The sequence below is a fragment of the Melanostigma gelatinosum genome (assembly GCF_949748355.1).
Source record: "Melanostigma gelatinosum genome assembly, chromosome: 20".
In the NCBI taxonomy this organism is placed as follows: domain Eukaryota; kingdom Metazoa; phylum Chordata; class Actinopteri; order Perciformes; family Zoarcidae; genus Melanostigma; species Melanostigma gelatinosum.
Genome location: NC_136653.1, coordinates 5,109,853 through 5,126,660, shown reverse-complemented (window position 1 = coordinate 5,126,660; position 16,808 = coordinate 5,109,853). Strand labels below are relative to the sequence as shown.

Here is a 16,808-nt window from a genome sequence, read left to right as displayed (position 1 = left end):
AAAAGTCAGTATTTTATTAAGTTGGACGTAAAATAAGACAAATCCTGTGCACTACAAGTGGTTTGGTTTACCGATGGATCGAGCAGTTGAGTTGTGTTGTCCACCCTTCAGTATTACCGCACTAGATATAGCACGCCATCACGCTAGCACATGTTAGCATTACATTTCTTTTTTGCTATTCTTTTGATTGGATTGTGAGCCTTAAGAAGAATAACTAGGGAGCATGGATGGGTCTATTCAGTCATTTACTTCCTTTTAGACTCATTGTTGTCAAAGTTTCTTTTACAGTTCAGTGTTTTATAGTTAATAGTTTGACATTTTGGGAAATAAAACTGGTTCTTTTCTTTGTGAGAGTTCGATGAAAAGAACCCACATATCTGTCCGATAATCTACAGCTACAGCCAGCAGCTACTTAGCTTAGCTTAACTGAATTTAGTTAGCTTAGCTAAGTTTAGCTTTGTATGAGGACCAGAACAGAGGGAAAACAGCTAACACTGCTAAAGCTAGCAGTTGTTTCCTGCCCAGCTACTGTTCCACACTCCAGTCCAGTAGGTGCAGTGATGCATGCTGGACTATTTCTGACTTTCCCCCCAGTGTGCAGTAGTTCTGCTAAACGAGGCTGATCATGTCCTGGCTTCAGCTGCATATCTACAGACAGATACGTGTGTAGTATTATTCGCATCTAATTCTCATCCAGAAAGTATTTTCTTAAAATGTGGAACTAGTGCTTTAAGTGTTCACAGCGAGCAGGAAGGTGATCGAGAGACCTGTCTGGCCCTCCCCTCCCCCTACTTCCAGCCATATGCAAAAAACAAACGGAATCAAACGAAACAAGAGAAACATGCATATCAAAAGTGCCATTGAATATTGCTCTTGAATCAGCTATGATCGGGTATTGCCGGGTCCCAGACCGACCAATGAGCCGGAATACTGTTGACTTTGACTCGCCACCACACCTGAGAGCGTAGTTAGTTCTACCGCGTATTTATGTCCCCGAGATTTTAGAGAAGTTGCTTTTTGGTTCTAATCTGAGCAGCTAAAGAGTTTCGCTGCACATGCGTTGAAATGGATGATGAAGTATGAGTTGTAATTGCTAACTGTGTCCTGCCTTGTCAAAGCTCATTCAGTGCACTTGTTTAACACACCATGAAACGCTCAGATGTCTCTTCAGGTAACAAAATGTAGGCAAACATGAATCCCAGGAGTGTCACTCAACGATGTTTTTACCTGTCAGTATTATTTTTTTGTCTCTTATCTTGTTTATGTTCTGGTTCCTTGTGTGTACTGTATGTTTTCCACTATGGCAGTATTATCCCCACCCCCAAGGAGATGGGTATGTCTGTTTAGTCATAGAGAACTTTTATATTTATGTGTCTTATTTTTTATATTTCTTCATGGTTATTTATTACACGATGTAGTGTACAAGACTGTAGTTTGTATTAATACGATAATATATTTTAGTATGGAAAACAAAGGCAAATAACTACGAGCCTGGAAATATGAGACTCCGGCGTACTGAAGTATGCTTTTCGATCAAATAAAATGATGTTTTGCGAGAAAACGACTCGCACCCTGAAAACCTGAAAATTGGAACCTGTGACCTCTGTGCATCCATTCTCATGTTAGTTTTCTTCCCGTCTCTAATATGAAGCTACTGAACTTATGAAAACTAATCGTATGTCTAATAGCATGAGTGTGTGCTGTTTTATTGAAGGATTACCCGTAACCACACAAACTGTCGTTTTTTGCCAAGCCAAAATAATATTGACATTTGTTCTTGTTTTTATTTGTGCCAATTTGTTACTTTGTCAGTGTCAAGACCACGCCCACTTTTATATACCCCTCCCCCTTTTAACACCCTCATCTTTTTATAGTGATTTTTCTTTTTTTTCTTTTTGTTCATTTTTTTATGACTCCGCATCTCACAATAAAATACATCAATTACAAGCTGCTGGGTTTGTGACGATATTGTTGAGTTTTTAGAATCACACGATATTAGATTGTTGTACTGCAATAATCAAGTTAGGATTAAAGGACACATTGAAAAACATTGTATGAAATAAAGAGGGGGAAATAGATTCAGAACATTATTTAGAATTATAATAATTTAAACCTTTTAGGCTCCTGGAGACTCTTTGGCTTCTTTACAAGTTCAACAAACACTGAACTTTGTTTTTGTTGTTTTGCTTCAAAGACTTTTTGAAGAAGTAAAGGAACATTTAATTCAAATATATATATTTGAATTATTAATGACATATTACTATAATATGATTATTGTTAAGATAATACAATTATTGATAATAATAATGTAGTGTGAATATAATGTTATTTTGTTATTATTTATATTTGTTCATGCAAAACACACAGCATATAAAACATGACACTTCCTAACATGACTTCCTAACATGGTGTGATAATGCTTTATGCTTATTTATGCTTAATTGTCTCCATATTTCCAATGACAAAGTAAAGCCAATGTCATTAGAGCCAAAGGGTTAAAGAAATACTTTCACACTATTGTGCTAAACATGAAGGTTAGCTCAGCATAAAGACTGGAAACAGGGAAAACAGCAAGCTGGGCTCTGTCTGAAGGTTACTAGCACCTGAAGCTCACTGATGATTGGTTGCTGAGACTCCAGGAAGTGACTGCATCCGACCAAAACAATGACGTCAGCTTTTAAAGGTATTGATACTTTTTTGGACAGAGCTAGCTGCAGGCTGTTTCCAGCAGCTAGCGGTTGAGCTAACCTTTTCTTACGTCCTTCTTTAGCATGTGGTATCGGTCCTCTCATCTAAATCTACAGAAAGCAGATAATCGGACGTCCCAACAAATATCAAGCGACTCTTCTGAACTACGTTAATAATCGAGGAGCTGCGCATAAATAAGCCTCAGCGACAGATCAGTCACACCCCTCCTCTCAGCCCAGCCCAAGGCCAACCCTATCGATCAGGACTAGGTTTCCAGGAGGGTTGACCCCTCCAGCCCCCCCCCCCCCCCAGCCCGCTCCACCAGCATTCATTAGTAATGGAGTGGACTAAAGATCCATAGTCTGTTGAGGAGCTGAAAATGATACAATAGCTGGTGAACATATTTGATAGTTTTCTCTCTCTCTGTTTTTCCAGAAGCACCTCTTCCTCCAAAGAAGGGTTATTGGTATTTTATTTTATTTGGGGGGGGGGGGGGGGGGGTTCAGGAAAGTACTAAAGTCTTTAAAAGTAAAGCAGGTGTGAGGGGAACAGGATCCAGTGGAGTGAAGTGTCGGCCGAACTACCTGAGCTCAGGGGGCTGTGTGACAGAGGAGGTTTGACCGCCATCATGTTGAATGGGCCCCCAGAGACACTTGAAAAAAAGGGGGGGGGGGGGGGGGGTGTTGCCGGTGGAATAATGCTTTATAGGACAGCTCACGCCATAACACCACTGTGTCAAACTGTTCCGACGGCCTCGCGTAATTGTGCCTATTAGGAAAGTCCCCAACGGTGGCCGCGGAGGCGCCACTCTGAGACTCCGGAAAAGGTCAAAGAGCGTGTGGCCCGTGGCGGCGTGTTCCGGGACGCGGGGGCCGTTTTACAGGCCTTCAGTCCGAGCCGCGACTTAAAAGCCAAGATATTGCCACATGTTCTGCTGGGCTCAGCATTTCAAAGGAAAATTGAAAAGCTATAACTGCTAAGAGGATATGGAGTGCTCTTGCCAATAATGGTGCAAAAGCCTGATGAAGTATCATGGCTGCCGGGGCTCTGACACCGAGCCAAGCCCAGGGGGGCCAAGCTCCCCGGGGAAATTTAGAGAAAAGCCGGGAGGAGGAGGAGGAGGAGGAAAGAAAAGCCTGCTCTCAGGAAATAGCAGTCACTTAAATATCATGTTCATTTACTCAACCACTAAATAGCAGAACGTACACAGAGGCATTTTGTGTGTGTGTGTGTGTGTGTCTGTGTGTGTGTGTGTGTGTGTGTGTGTGTGTGTGTGCGTATGTGTAAATGGGAGGGTTAATATGTCACTTCATGTGACAAATTGCTGTTTCAGAGCTCCATTTTAACCCGCTGGTCAGCATAAGCTCATGCTCATCTGAAAATCTATGTATTTACCCATGTAACCCATGTGGGGGGGGGGGGGCATGTCAAACGAACAATTACGCACTCGAGTCACAATGGACACACGAGTTCCCCTCGTGCATTTATTGAATCAGTTCTTCATGATACGATTATACAACATTTTGGTATTTGGAGAAAGAAATATAATAATAATAATAATAAATCAATTTTCTCTAGTGCTTTTCAAGATACCCAAAGACACTTCACAGGGCTGAGACATTTGAACAAACAAACACAAAAAACTAAACAAAACAAAACAAAAAAAAGAATAAGTGGAGAAGCTGTGCTGAATGGGTCATGTAGGGGAGGGGAGGGTCAGGGGTCAGCAGGTGAAGGTTGAAGAGGTGGGTACTGAGGGCTTGTTTGAATGATGGTCGGGAGGGAGCCTCACGGATGAGGATGGGGAGGCGTTCCAGAGAGGAGGTGCAGCGGCTGAGAAGGCCCTGTCACCCCAGGTCCAGCGCTTGGTCCTGATGATCCCGATAAATTAGAATAAAATAAAAAAAATGTGTAATTTAGAATGTAATGAATCACTTCTTATTGATTTCAGTTTCACATGAATGAATAATTGTGAGCCCACAGATTGGTCATTGTACAGTACGTGCACCATCACATTAAGCATAACATCATATAACAAAGCATCACAGAGGATCAAAATAAAACATACAATATCACATCACATGAAACATAATGAACCATATTATGCAACAAAGCACAACATAATGTGTGTTGTGTCTGGTTTCATGGCGTGTTGTGTACTTTTACATTCTGAAGCGTAACTAAACATTATGCTTCACATAAGTACATGATGGGAGATGTCGAGGGGCAGAAAGTAGTTGGTCAGTGAGAACATCCTTGTGTGTGTGTGTGTGTGTGTGTGTGTGTGTGTGTGCGCACCAACGGGTTGATTGGATTGTCATTGTGCTGTATTTAGCTCGTACCATAAACATCTCCCTGGAGAATTACCCTTCAGCTGCACTAATATGAAGACAATCGTTAACTCATGTTGAGGTTTTAGGTCACCTCTTTACCAATCACCTCGATCACAAATAAAGCTTCACTTCTCCCAAGCACTCGCACACACACACACACAGACACACACACACACACACACCTTCTCTTGCCTTCCAGCTGAATCCTATTACAGTGTTTCTCAGAGATAAGCCCTGGTGAAATCTATCTATGAATGAAATTTATGCATCATCGTTTAAGCTTGTAATTGCTTGGAGACTCTTCATTTCATTAGCTGGAGCGAGCGCGTTGGTGGCTGTATGTCGGTGGTTGTATGTCGGTGGCTGCGTGTTGGTGGCTGTATGTCGGTGGCTGCGTGTTGGTGGCTGTATGTCGGTGGCTGCGTGTTGGTGGCTGCATGTTGGTGGCTGTGTGTTGGTGGCTGTATGTCGGTGGCTGCGTGTTGGTGGCTGCATGTTGGTGGCTGCATGTCGGTGGCTGCGTGTTGGTGGCTGTATGTCGGTGGCTGCGTGTTGGTGGCTGTATGTCGGTGGCTGTGTGTTGGTGGCTGCATGTTGGTGGCTGCATGTCGGTGGCTGTGTGTTGGTGGCTGTATGTCGGTGGCTGCGTGTTGGTGGCTGCATGTTGGTGGCTGCATGTCGGTGGCTGTGTGTTGGTGGCTGTATGTCGGTGGCTGCGTGTTGGTGGCTGTATGTCGGTGGCTGCGTGTTGGTGGCTGTATGTCGGTGGTTGCGTGTTGGTGGCTGCATGTTGGTGGCTGCATGTCGGTGGCTGTGTGTTGGTGGCTGTATGTCGGTGGCTGCGTGTTGGTGGCTGTATGTCGGTGGCTGCGTGTTGGTGGCTGCATGTCGGTGGCTGTGTGTTGGTGGCTGCGTGTTGGTGGCTGCATGTCGGTGGCTGTGTGTTGGTGGCTGTATGTCGGTGGCTGCGTGTTGGTGGCTGCATGTCGGTGGCTGCGTGTCGGTGGCTGCGTGTTGGTGGCTGCATGTCGGTGGCTGTGTGTTGGTGGCTGCGTGTTGGTGGCTGCATGTCGGTGGCTGTGTGTTGGTGGCTGTATGTCGGTGGCTGCGTGTTGGTGGCTGCATGTCGGTGGCTGCGTGTTGGTGGCTGCGTGTTGGTGGCTGCATGTCGGTGGCTGGGTGTTGGTGGCTGTCTGTCGGTGGCTGCGTGTTGGTGGCTGTCTGTCGGTGGCTGCGTGTGGGTGGCTGCATGTCGGTGGCTGTGTGTTGGTGGCTGCGTGTTGGTGGCTGCATGTCGGTGGCTGTGTGTTGGTGGCTGTCTGTCGGTGGCTGCGTGTTGGTGGCTGTCTGTCGGTGGCTGCGTGTTGGTGGCTGCATGTCGGTGGCTGTGTGTTGGTGGCTGTATGTCGGTGGCTGTGTGTCGGTGGCTGTGTGTCGGTGGCTGCGTGTCGGTGGCTGCGTGTTGGTGGCTGTGTGTTGGTGGCTGCGTGTCGGTGGCTGTGTGTCGGTGGTTGTGTGTCGGTGGCTGCGTGTTGGTGGCTGCGTGTCGGTGGCTGCGTGTTGGTGGCTGCATGTCGGTGGCTGTGTGTTGGTGGCTGTGTGTCGGTGGCTGTGTGTCGGTGGCTGTGTGTTGGTGGCTGTCTGTCGGTGGCTGCGTGTTGGTGGCTGTCTGTCGGTGGCTGCGTGTTGGTGGCTGCATGTCGGTGGCTGTGTGTTGGTGGCTGTATGTCGGTGGCTGTGTGTCGGTGGCTGTGTGTCGGTGGTTGTGTGTCGGTGGCTGCGTGTTGGTGGCTGCGTGTCGGTGGCTGCGTGTTGGTGGCTGCGTGTCGGTGGCTGCGTGTCGGTGGCTGCGTGTTGGTGGCTGTGTGTTGGTGGCTGCGTGTCGGTGGTTGTGTGTCGGTGGCTGCGTGTTGGTGGCTGCGTGTCGGTGGCTGCGTGTTGGTGGCTGCGTGTCGGTGGCTGCGTGTCGGTGGCTGCGTGTTGGTGGCTGCGTGTCGGTGGCTGTGTGTCGGTGGCTGCGTGTTGGTGGCTGCGTGTTGGTGGCTGCGTGTCGGTGGCTGCGTGTCGGTGGCTGCGTGTCGGTGGCTGCGTGTCGGTGGCTGCGTGTCGGTGGCTGTGTGTCGGTGGCTGCGTGTCGGTGGCTGCGTGTCGGTGGCTGCGTGTCGGTGGCTGCGTGTCGGTGGCTGCGTGTCGGTGGCTGCGTGTCGGTGGCTGCGTGTCGGTGGCTGCGTGTCGGTGGCTGCGTGTCGGTGGCTGTGTGTTGGTGGTGTTGGGATCTAAAGGAGCGTGTTTGGGTTATCAGCATTTAAGAAACTGAATTCTTGACATCAATAGAATTATTAATGTAAGTAACAATTATTAATGATTATTAATAACAACGGGGCACCACCCTGCGAACAGGGACTAATAACCAAACGATAAAACTAAGTCTCATAATTAGTAGTCACTCATAATGTCAATAGTCTGCGTAAGACTACACATTCAGTGTTGGGAACGTAAAGGAGCGTGTTTGGGTTATCAGCATTTAAGAAACTGAATTCTTGACATCAATGGAATTATTAATGTAAGTAACAATTATTAATGATTATTAATAACAACGGGGCACCACCCTGTAAACAGGGACTAATAACCAAACGATAAACTAAGTCTCATAATTAGTGGCCACTCATAATGTCAATAGTCGGGTGCGACTACAAATTCGAAGTGACAGTGAAGGGTTAAGTTCGTACACAAGACACATACAGATCTTATTACACGCATATGCACAAGTAATCACGAACGACTGCTCTTTAAAATATAACAGAATTTATTAAATCAAAATAATAAGTGATCAGATCAATTAATATCACAACCAACAAACGCTATCATACAATTTTATGTGCCTAACCTAACAAATTAATAAAATGGGTGAGGATGTATGTAATACAAGTATGTGTGTGTGTGTGTGTGGGTCTATGTGTGTGGAAAGGAAGGGGGGTCTTAAAACTACAGCTAAAGACGACAAAGATGGTGGAGTGGGAGTCAGTGTGTAAAAGGGGAGGGGCCTTAAAGAACTACAGATCAAAGCTACCACCAGATGGCGGAGTCGAGTGACTTAGACAAAATGGCGGAGGGGGGGTCAGCTGTGTGTGATCACGTGTGTCGGCGCACACGTGTGTTGGAACAATAGGTGAGAGTTTCACCCACAATCCGGAGCTCTATGTGTGTGCAAGTTACGGAAAACAAGAGAAATAAAAGGGGCAGAGAGAGGAATCAGAGTTTCTGTGTGCGGTGTCGCGTTGTAGTGAGAATGAGGATCGCCGATCGTATCTTACACAGTGGCCGTTGTCGCGAACTGACGACACTTATGCCCGATAGCCGCGCTTCCACACTTTACTCACAGAATCGATTCAAGGAAATAGAGCAAGAACAAAATTAAATCAAATAATCCCCAAAACAACAGTCAGACAGGAAGCGCACAATACAACGGGCCCTCTGCGGTCAGTCGACGATTGCGCAATCTCTCAGCAAAACGAAAACAACGAAAAAAACACGGGAATAATAACATATAAATGAATGGCCTGAATTAAACTTAAGTTAATTTAAGCTAAGCTACGCCCAGACACCGTGAACTCTTACTTTGAGGCGCTTTGTTGCACAAGCGGAGAGTGTTTGTCGATGAATGGTTTTTCTTCCTCCAGAAGACAAAAAAAGCGTATCGGCTGCTGCTTCGTTCGGCGTCGCTGGTGAGCGGCTGCTGTTTCAGCCCGGCTCGCTGCAGAGAGGGGGGCCTGTGGTTTTCAACGTCGGCTGAGACACATGTCGGTTCGTATCGCCCGGTAATGATCGGTGAAGGAAGAGGTTTAGTCGTCCGGGTACCGTTGCGTGTACACGAAAGGCGGGGAGCGGATCGCGGGAGGGATGCGCTCTCGCGGGCCAAGGCCTTAACTCAGAATCGACGTGGTCGGTTTCGGCCAGCGAAAGATGAGGGGGGGGGGGTGAGGTCAATCGGGTCCTCTGTGGTTCTTCTTAGAGGCCGGACGGGAGTCCAGAGCGAAGAGACCGATTTTCGCTGCGTCGGCGCTTATGGAGTGGTCTCGTGTGACGTCACAGTTTAGCTGTCGGCCATGTTGGAGTACACACAAAGCCACTGGCATGCACGGCTGAGTCGCATAACCTATCGATGGTGAACTTTTGTGCTGTCTTTGGTTGTGGCAGCAGAGCTGATAGACAAGAAATCATTCTTTCGTTTGCCAGCGGTCATTACACATCAAGGAAATGACACGAAGGAGCTATCCAAGCGACGTCGCGAGAAATGGCTGTCACGCATCTCTCAAGATATAAAGGAATGGAATTTGGCGTACACTCGAGTATGTGCCGATCACTTTATAAGTGCTCAGTGATTTTATTTACAAATTCGTTTGTGAACAGTATTTAATAAAGGAAATATAAATTAAACTTTTACATGAGAAGGTTACCGAAGCTTCATCGGCCCGTGACAGCAGTCGGTGCCAGAGACGTGTCGAGCGCGTACAACAGGCGAAACACAGAGATGCAGCCTCAGCATTGCTTGATATGAGTTTAACGTCAGATCATATATATATGTATGTATATATATATATATATGTGTGTGTGTGTGTGTGTGGTGGGGGGGGGGGGGGGGGGGGGGGATGAAGTTAGGAGTTAGTTGAAAGTGAATTCCTACACACACGCACACAATGACGTGCATGTACAATGTAAACAAACACACGTGTCTGTTTGCGCTGAGTAAACATTGAATATTGCTAAATATTTGACCAGATCTGTATATATTTACCCTCCCAATGACGAGATGAGAATTCCCGACGACCGTTGCTTTGACGTCTCGGACCCATCCACTGACAAACTGATTATAAGCGTCGAGCCCTTTGTAGCACTCCAACTCGTCTTTTGTGTGAGGACTCGGGGTGTTCACGAGATACGCGTAGATGTTGGCGTAGTTTACCGATGGAAGATAAGTAGGATCGGCACTGAAACGATCTGCACTCATCGTATAGGGATCCAAGTTACCAATAACCTTCAATTTGGCCAGGTAGCGAACCTTTGATGCACTATCCAGTGATTCAAAGTATTGTATTTTCGCCGCACTTCCTTGTTTACGCGCCGCCATGTAGGTTCTGTATGTACTCCAACATGGCCGACCGACCTCGTAACTAAGGAGATCGTGACGTCGGTGAGACCACTCCATAAGCGGGTCTGTGTGTTGTGTCGGTGGCTGTGTGTTGTGTCGGTGGCTGTGTGTTGTGTCGGTGGCTGTGTGTTGTGTCGGTGGCTGTGTGTTGTGTCGGTGGCTGTGTGTTGTGTCTGTGGCTGTGTGTCGGTGGCTGTGTGTTGTGTCGGTGGCTGTGTGTTGTGTCGGTGGCTGTGTGTTGTGTCGGTGGCTGTGTGTCGGTGGCTGTGTGTTGTGTCGGTGGCTGTGTGTTGTGTCGGTGGCTGTGTGTTGTGTCGGTGGCTGTGTGTTGTGTCGGTGGCTGTGTGTTGTGTCGGTGGCTGTGTGTTGTGTCGGTGGCTGTGTGTTGTGTCGGTGGCTGCGTGTCGGTGGCTGTGTGCTGTGTCGGTGGCTGTGTGTCGGTGGCTGTGTTGTTTTGTCCCCTTTCTGTGCACTTTGGGTCGCTTTGTAATAAGGACAATGAGTCGATAGCTTCACGTGAACTCATTCTCAAATCATACTCCTCACTCCCCCCCCCCCCCCCCCCCCCACACACACACTCAGTCTTAAAGTTCAGGCAGTTTCATGCTTTCTTTTCAGGGTGAGGTTCAGGGCTGACTTTCACCACTTCCCCCCCTCGTTACCACATCGGGACTCGAGTTGTGCTAGAAAAACCCCAGCGCTACCACAATCACCTCACAACCCCTGTCTCCCCACACACACACACACACACACACACACACACAGAGAGTGCAAAACCCGCCAGTGTTTGCAGGTACGACCGGCCCTCCCACACTGCTGGGACAACACGGAGCGGGCTCTCAGTCATGACTAGAATAACAAGGAGCTGCACAGAATTCAATTAAATGGTCTGCTCTTTGAAAATCTACCACCCACCTGCCTGCACACACACACGCACACACACACACACACACACACACACACACTGCACTATGTTGAAAATAACACACCTCCAACCAACTACCCACTCTTGTATGCTTTGGTCCTCCCACACATACAGGAAGGCATGCATGAACACACACACTCACGCAAATATCAATTTCTCCTCTCCCCTGTGTCTCCGCTGTTTGTATGTGTGTGTGTGTGTGTGTGCGTGTGTGTGTGTTTGTGTGTGTGTGTGTGTGTGTGTGTGTGTGTGCGCGCTGTGTAATCCCATTGTCCCGTCCTCCTTAGAGAAGCCCAGACCTTCCAATGTCGTCTTCAAACCTGCCACCTGATTGGCTGCTAGAGGTCAGCGGATAAACCCATAAAAAGAAGGCGTGACATCTCTTTACATCCCCGTGTGCTACAAGGACGACATCTCACCGCCTTGGAATCGTTCACTTAGTGAGCTCTGTGGTGGCAAATGAGGCAAATGTCCTCTCTGCTGCGAGCAAACACAATATTACCAAAGTTAAGGGTTCCTTCAAAGGGGATGCTGGCTCCGTCTGCTTCTCTAAGACAGAAGTCGAGTTGAGTTCTCAGCGAGGAATTCAAAACAGCTGCACTACTTCATTCCACTGTCACCATATCAGTCGTCTCACATCTTCCTCCTCCTCTTTCTCGACTGAGAAGAAGGGCATTCCTCCAAAGACAATCCCAGCACCAAAAAAAAATTTTTATAAAAATGAAATGCCATAGCTTTGGATGTCAAAAAAGTCATAGTATATTTTGTTGAAGAAAAAAAGTCCAACTACGGTAATAAAGTATCGTAAAGCACGTCTTAAAAAGCCATTCAAACTAACCAGTAGAATTATTTTGGCAAAACATAAACATTTAATATTTTCAATGAAATGAAATAATGAGATGCTGTACATACACACATGAACACAGCTCAAGACCTTACCCTTACCCAGAACACTCGTATCGCAGTAATAGAAGACTTTCACAATAAAATGTGTTTGTATGCAGATGACATCCTGCTATCCCAAACAAATCCCTCAACAGCACTTCCAGAAGTCCTCGATGTCGTATCCACACTCTCAAACATTTCTCACTATTCCATAAACTAGTCTGAATCTAAAACTTCTACAACTCTGCAGAATACTGGAATGCTGTGCCTGAAGAGACTCCATCTCACAATAGCAACAGCAAACATGAAATCATTTGGTATCAATATTCCCACACAGCTGCCAGAGCTATTCCTTCTGAATTACTCTGCATTAATGAAAAGCACAACAACAAAAATTCTGAATTTGGGAAAAGACCGTTTTCACCAACAATAGCAACTCCAGGATGCACATCTGCAATAACCCAATTACCCATAACAACAAACTGCAATTTAGTCACAATATTCCACACAGAGTTCAGCTCACACAATATAAACTACAACACCAACGGAGTGACGGAGTGATATTATATATATGATTGAGTCCATCTTCATGACAACATGAAATAAACAAGTTTGTGCTGAATGCAAGAGGACATTGTTGCTGATGTAATATTGTGATGCGTAAACATCGCGGTTCCAGCAGTTGAATTGAAAGTACACGATAAAATGTTCAGTCATAATGTGAAATGTAAAGAAATTAAAAATAAATTGTGTTAATGATGGTCTTGTTCACTCATTAAGGAATGCTGTTAGAACAGCTCCATGAACATTTGATCATCTAAAGTAACTACAACTTATTAGTACAAAAAGGAACAGATTCATCAGTCCTTCCATCAGTATCACTCACATTAACACAAACCATGAACAGACATATCGTCACCCTATAAGGACCTGCCCCACCAGTGCCCCACACCTCCACATACCAGACAGACAGTTCTCAATTCACCTTCCTTATTATTACCAATTAAGTCTTTCTTAGGAAAAAGGATTTCTCTTGTTTCCTCCAGCAGCAGTTTGTACGGAAGAGAAGAACTGAGTGACAGGAACAGACGAAGAAAACACCACAGCAACAATGGTCCCGCCTCCAGGAAGTCACCAAAATAAGTGTTTCAAACTCTCCCATCAACACTTGAGTCAAGGTTTGAGTGTGCACAGCTCACAAAGCTCCTCCACCATCCTACACCTGTGAAGAAGCCTGCAGGCAGCTCGCAGCGTGCAGGCACGGCTCTGCTCTTGTTGCTGTCGTAGAGATTGTGGGCCGGTCAGGCTGCACTTGCCAAAGCTTGACCATCATTCAGGAAAACAAAGCCGGCGTTGGTGGTATGAACCAACCAGCTGGCTGCTCGGTCTCATGACCTCAGCTTTTCTAAAACCGTTGTAGCAGCCGTGCCTCTGAGGGGAGAAGTGCTGTGTTGACCAGCCGGAGATGAGAGAAGTCCGATGTGGGGTCGTGAGTCACCCGGCTCTCGGCCCTCTCGCCTCAGAGAGGGTTCTCTTCCTGCCCGTCTCTCCGTCATCCATCGCTGCTATTAGTAACGTGTCCGCTGCGTCCATCCCACCGCGCTCAACCTTTGGTGCCTCCCTCGGTGTACACGCCTCGGTGGAGATGACCTTTCACCTCGGCCTTTGTCTGACTCCGCTGGGAGAGGGCGATGTGAGCAGAGGTTCAAAGAGGGGATGTTCATCACCACACGACCCTCCTCCTCCTCCTCCTCCTCCTCCTCCGATGGTGATGATTGTTTTTACGACTGAGGTTTATTGTAGTCGTGATCATTACTGTTGGTTGAATTGACGATTTTGCTTTTCTTAATCCACATTTTGAATTTTATCGTGCAGCAGATGAAAGACGGCTGCTGATTCGCACATCACACTACGACTGCTCTGCAGGCAAAACATTCTGAGCTTCTAGTACGACTGCTCTGCAGGCAAAACATTCTGAGCTTCTAGTCGTAACTTAGAAAGACAAGAGCATTATGAATCAGCATGATTAATGACGTGCACTAGTTTTTAACGATCATCAATCAGATCTGATTCTGTGTTGTGAGACACAACAGACGAACAGATGAAATTATATTTTTGCCAGGTAGGCTTATGAAGCTTTGTGTGTCCACACATTCAATATTTACTCTTTACTTCAAAGTCACTGTGAGACACTTTGAACTGGTTATGAAACATCTCAAATGAATCGTGAAGCCTCTTTATGACCTACATTAGTAAAGGAGGCCATCAGAGAGAAGATTGACTATTTCTCTGTATATTCCAGCGGGGCCAGCGACCGGCCCACTGTGGACAGACCCAGACCCAGACCCAGACCCAGACCAGCCTCGCTGCAGCCTTCGACCTGCAGTGGGAGGTAGAGAGCTCCTCCTCCGGGAGCAGAGCTCCACCTCGCTGCTCCGCTGGGAGCCAACAACACAGCGCTGCTGCAGGGAAGGGAGGCGCAGGAGAACCAGAACCAGAACCAGGGCTGAGCGGGTCAGACAGTCACACCCTGCTGCAGTAAAATGTGATGTTATCTAAAGGTGTTTTGGTGCACTGACGCACTACCACTGTCGTCCACAGGGCCCGCTAAAATCATTGGGTTCATCGCCAGTGGTGGAGGAAGTATTCTGATCCTTGACTTGAGTAAAAGTACTAATACCTCCAGGTACAAATACTCACAAGTAAAAGTCCTGCATTGAAAATATTACTGAAGTAAAATCATAAATCAGGAGAATGTGCTTACGGTATTAAAAGTAGAAGGACTTAGTGAGGCGTACATTATATCGGTACGTATCATTACTCACGCATTAAAGTATAAAGTATACATCCATCTATCCATCTATCATTAAAGTATAAAGTATATATCCATCCATCTATCATTAAAGTATAAAGTATATATCCATCCATCTATCATTAAAGTATAAAGTATACATCCATCTATCCATCTATCATTAAAGTATAAAGTATACATCCATCTATCATTAAAGTATAAAGTATACATCCATCTATCATCTATCATTAAAGTATAAAGTATACATCCATCTATCCATCTATCATTAAAGTATAAAGTATACATCCATCTATCATTAAAGTATAAAGTATACATCCATCCATATATCATTAAAGTATAAAGTATACAGCCATCTATCTATCATTAAAGTATAAAGTATACATCCATCCATCTATCTATCATTAAAGTATAAAGTATACATCCATCTATCTATCATTAAAGTATAAAGTATACATCCATCCATCTATCATTAAAGTATAAATTATACATCCATCCATCTATCATTAAAGTATAAAGTATACATCCATCTATCTATCATTAAAGTATAAAGTATACATCCATCTATCTATCATTAAAGTATAAAGTATACATCCATCCATCTATCATTAAAGTATAAAGTATACATCCATCCATCTATCATTAAAGTATAAAGTATACATCCATCTATCTATCATTAAAGTATAAAGTATACATCCATCCATCTATCATTAAAGTATAAAGTATACATCCATCCATCTATCATTAAAGTATAAAGTATACATACATCCATCTATCTATCATTAAAGTATAAAGTATACATCCATCCATCTATCATTAAAGTGTAAAGTATACATCCATCTATCATTAAAGTATAAAGTATACATACATCTATCATTAAAGTGTAAAGTATACATCCATCTATCATTAAAGTATAAAGTATACATCCATCTATCATTAAAGTATAAAGTATACATCCATCTATCATTAAAGTATAAAGTATACATCCATCCATCTATCTATCATTAAAGTATAAAGTATCCATCCATCTATCATTAAAGTGTAAAGTATACATCCATCTATCATTGAAGTATAAAGTATACATCCATCTATCCATCTATCATTAAAGTATAAAGTATACATCCATCTATCATTAAAGTATAAAGTATACATCCATCTATCTATCATTAAAGTATAAAGTATACATCCATCGATCCATCTATCATTAAAGTATAAAGTATACATCCATCTATCTGTCGAATATTTATATCAACAAAGTCACGTGTGACCTCGGATGACCCCCGTCGTCTATAAGTTCCGGTGTCATCCTGAGCTCAGTCCTTTTTCATCGGCCCTATCATCGGTCGTCACCAGTCTGATAAGGGTCAGCTAAGTCGTGATGACAGCAATTGGTAAGATCGATTAACATTGTTTTCTATAACAGTTGTTTGTTCCAGTTGTTCCAGTTAATCGAGTGGCGCGATAACGAGAGCGTAGAATTACGCTGTCGGCCCGCCCTTCACAGTGTTACGGCTATCACAGTTAGCAGAGTGTTCCTGCTCAGGCAAACTTGGTGAGACACTAGATCGGCATTGGCGTTGTGTCCATTGAGATTTAATCTTTACATCTGACGTAATTCGCAGTTAGCAGTGTGTTCACTCAGGCTAACTTGGTGAGATGCTAGCTGGGACTGCGTCCATCAACTTTGTAAACCTTACGGCCGTCACAGTTAACAGAGCGTCCCCGCTCAGGTTAACTCAGTGGAAAGCTAGAAAAACAGAGCTGATACTGTGGCTGTGGCCATCAACTTTGTATCCTTACGGCTGTCACAGTTAACAGAGCGTCCCCGCTCAGGTTAACTCAGTGGAAAGCTAGCAAAACAGAGCTGATACTGTGGCTGTGGCCATCAACTTTGTAGCCTTACGGCTGTCACAGTTAACAGAGCGTCCCCGCTCAGGTTAACTCAGTGGGAAACTAGCTAAACAAAGCTGGTACTGGGGCTGTGGCCATCAACTTTGTAGCATTACAACTATCACAGTT

At 45.3% G+C, this 16,808-nt stretch overlaps 1 protein-coding gene across 1 annotated transcript in view; it reads left to right on the top strand.

Moving 5' to 3' along the window:
- Positions 1-14,522, top strand: part of LOC306794287 (zinc finger E-box-binding homeobox 1-like) — a gene marked incomplete at its 3' end in the record, with an annotated part of 74,042 nt that extends 59,520 nt beyond the window's left edge. Inside the window, exons 9-10 of the mRNA XM_079292326.1 lie at positions 13,440-13,673; positions 14,283-14,522. Coding sequence (XP_079148452.1) covers positions 13,440-13,673; positions 14,283-14,522 — 474 coding nt within the window. The remainder of the gene's footprint in view (positions 1-13,439; positions 13,674-14,282) is intronic.
- Between the last annotated feature and the right edge of the window lie 2,286 nt (positions 14,523-16,808).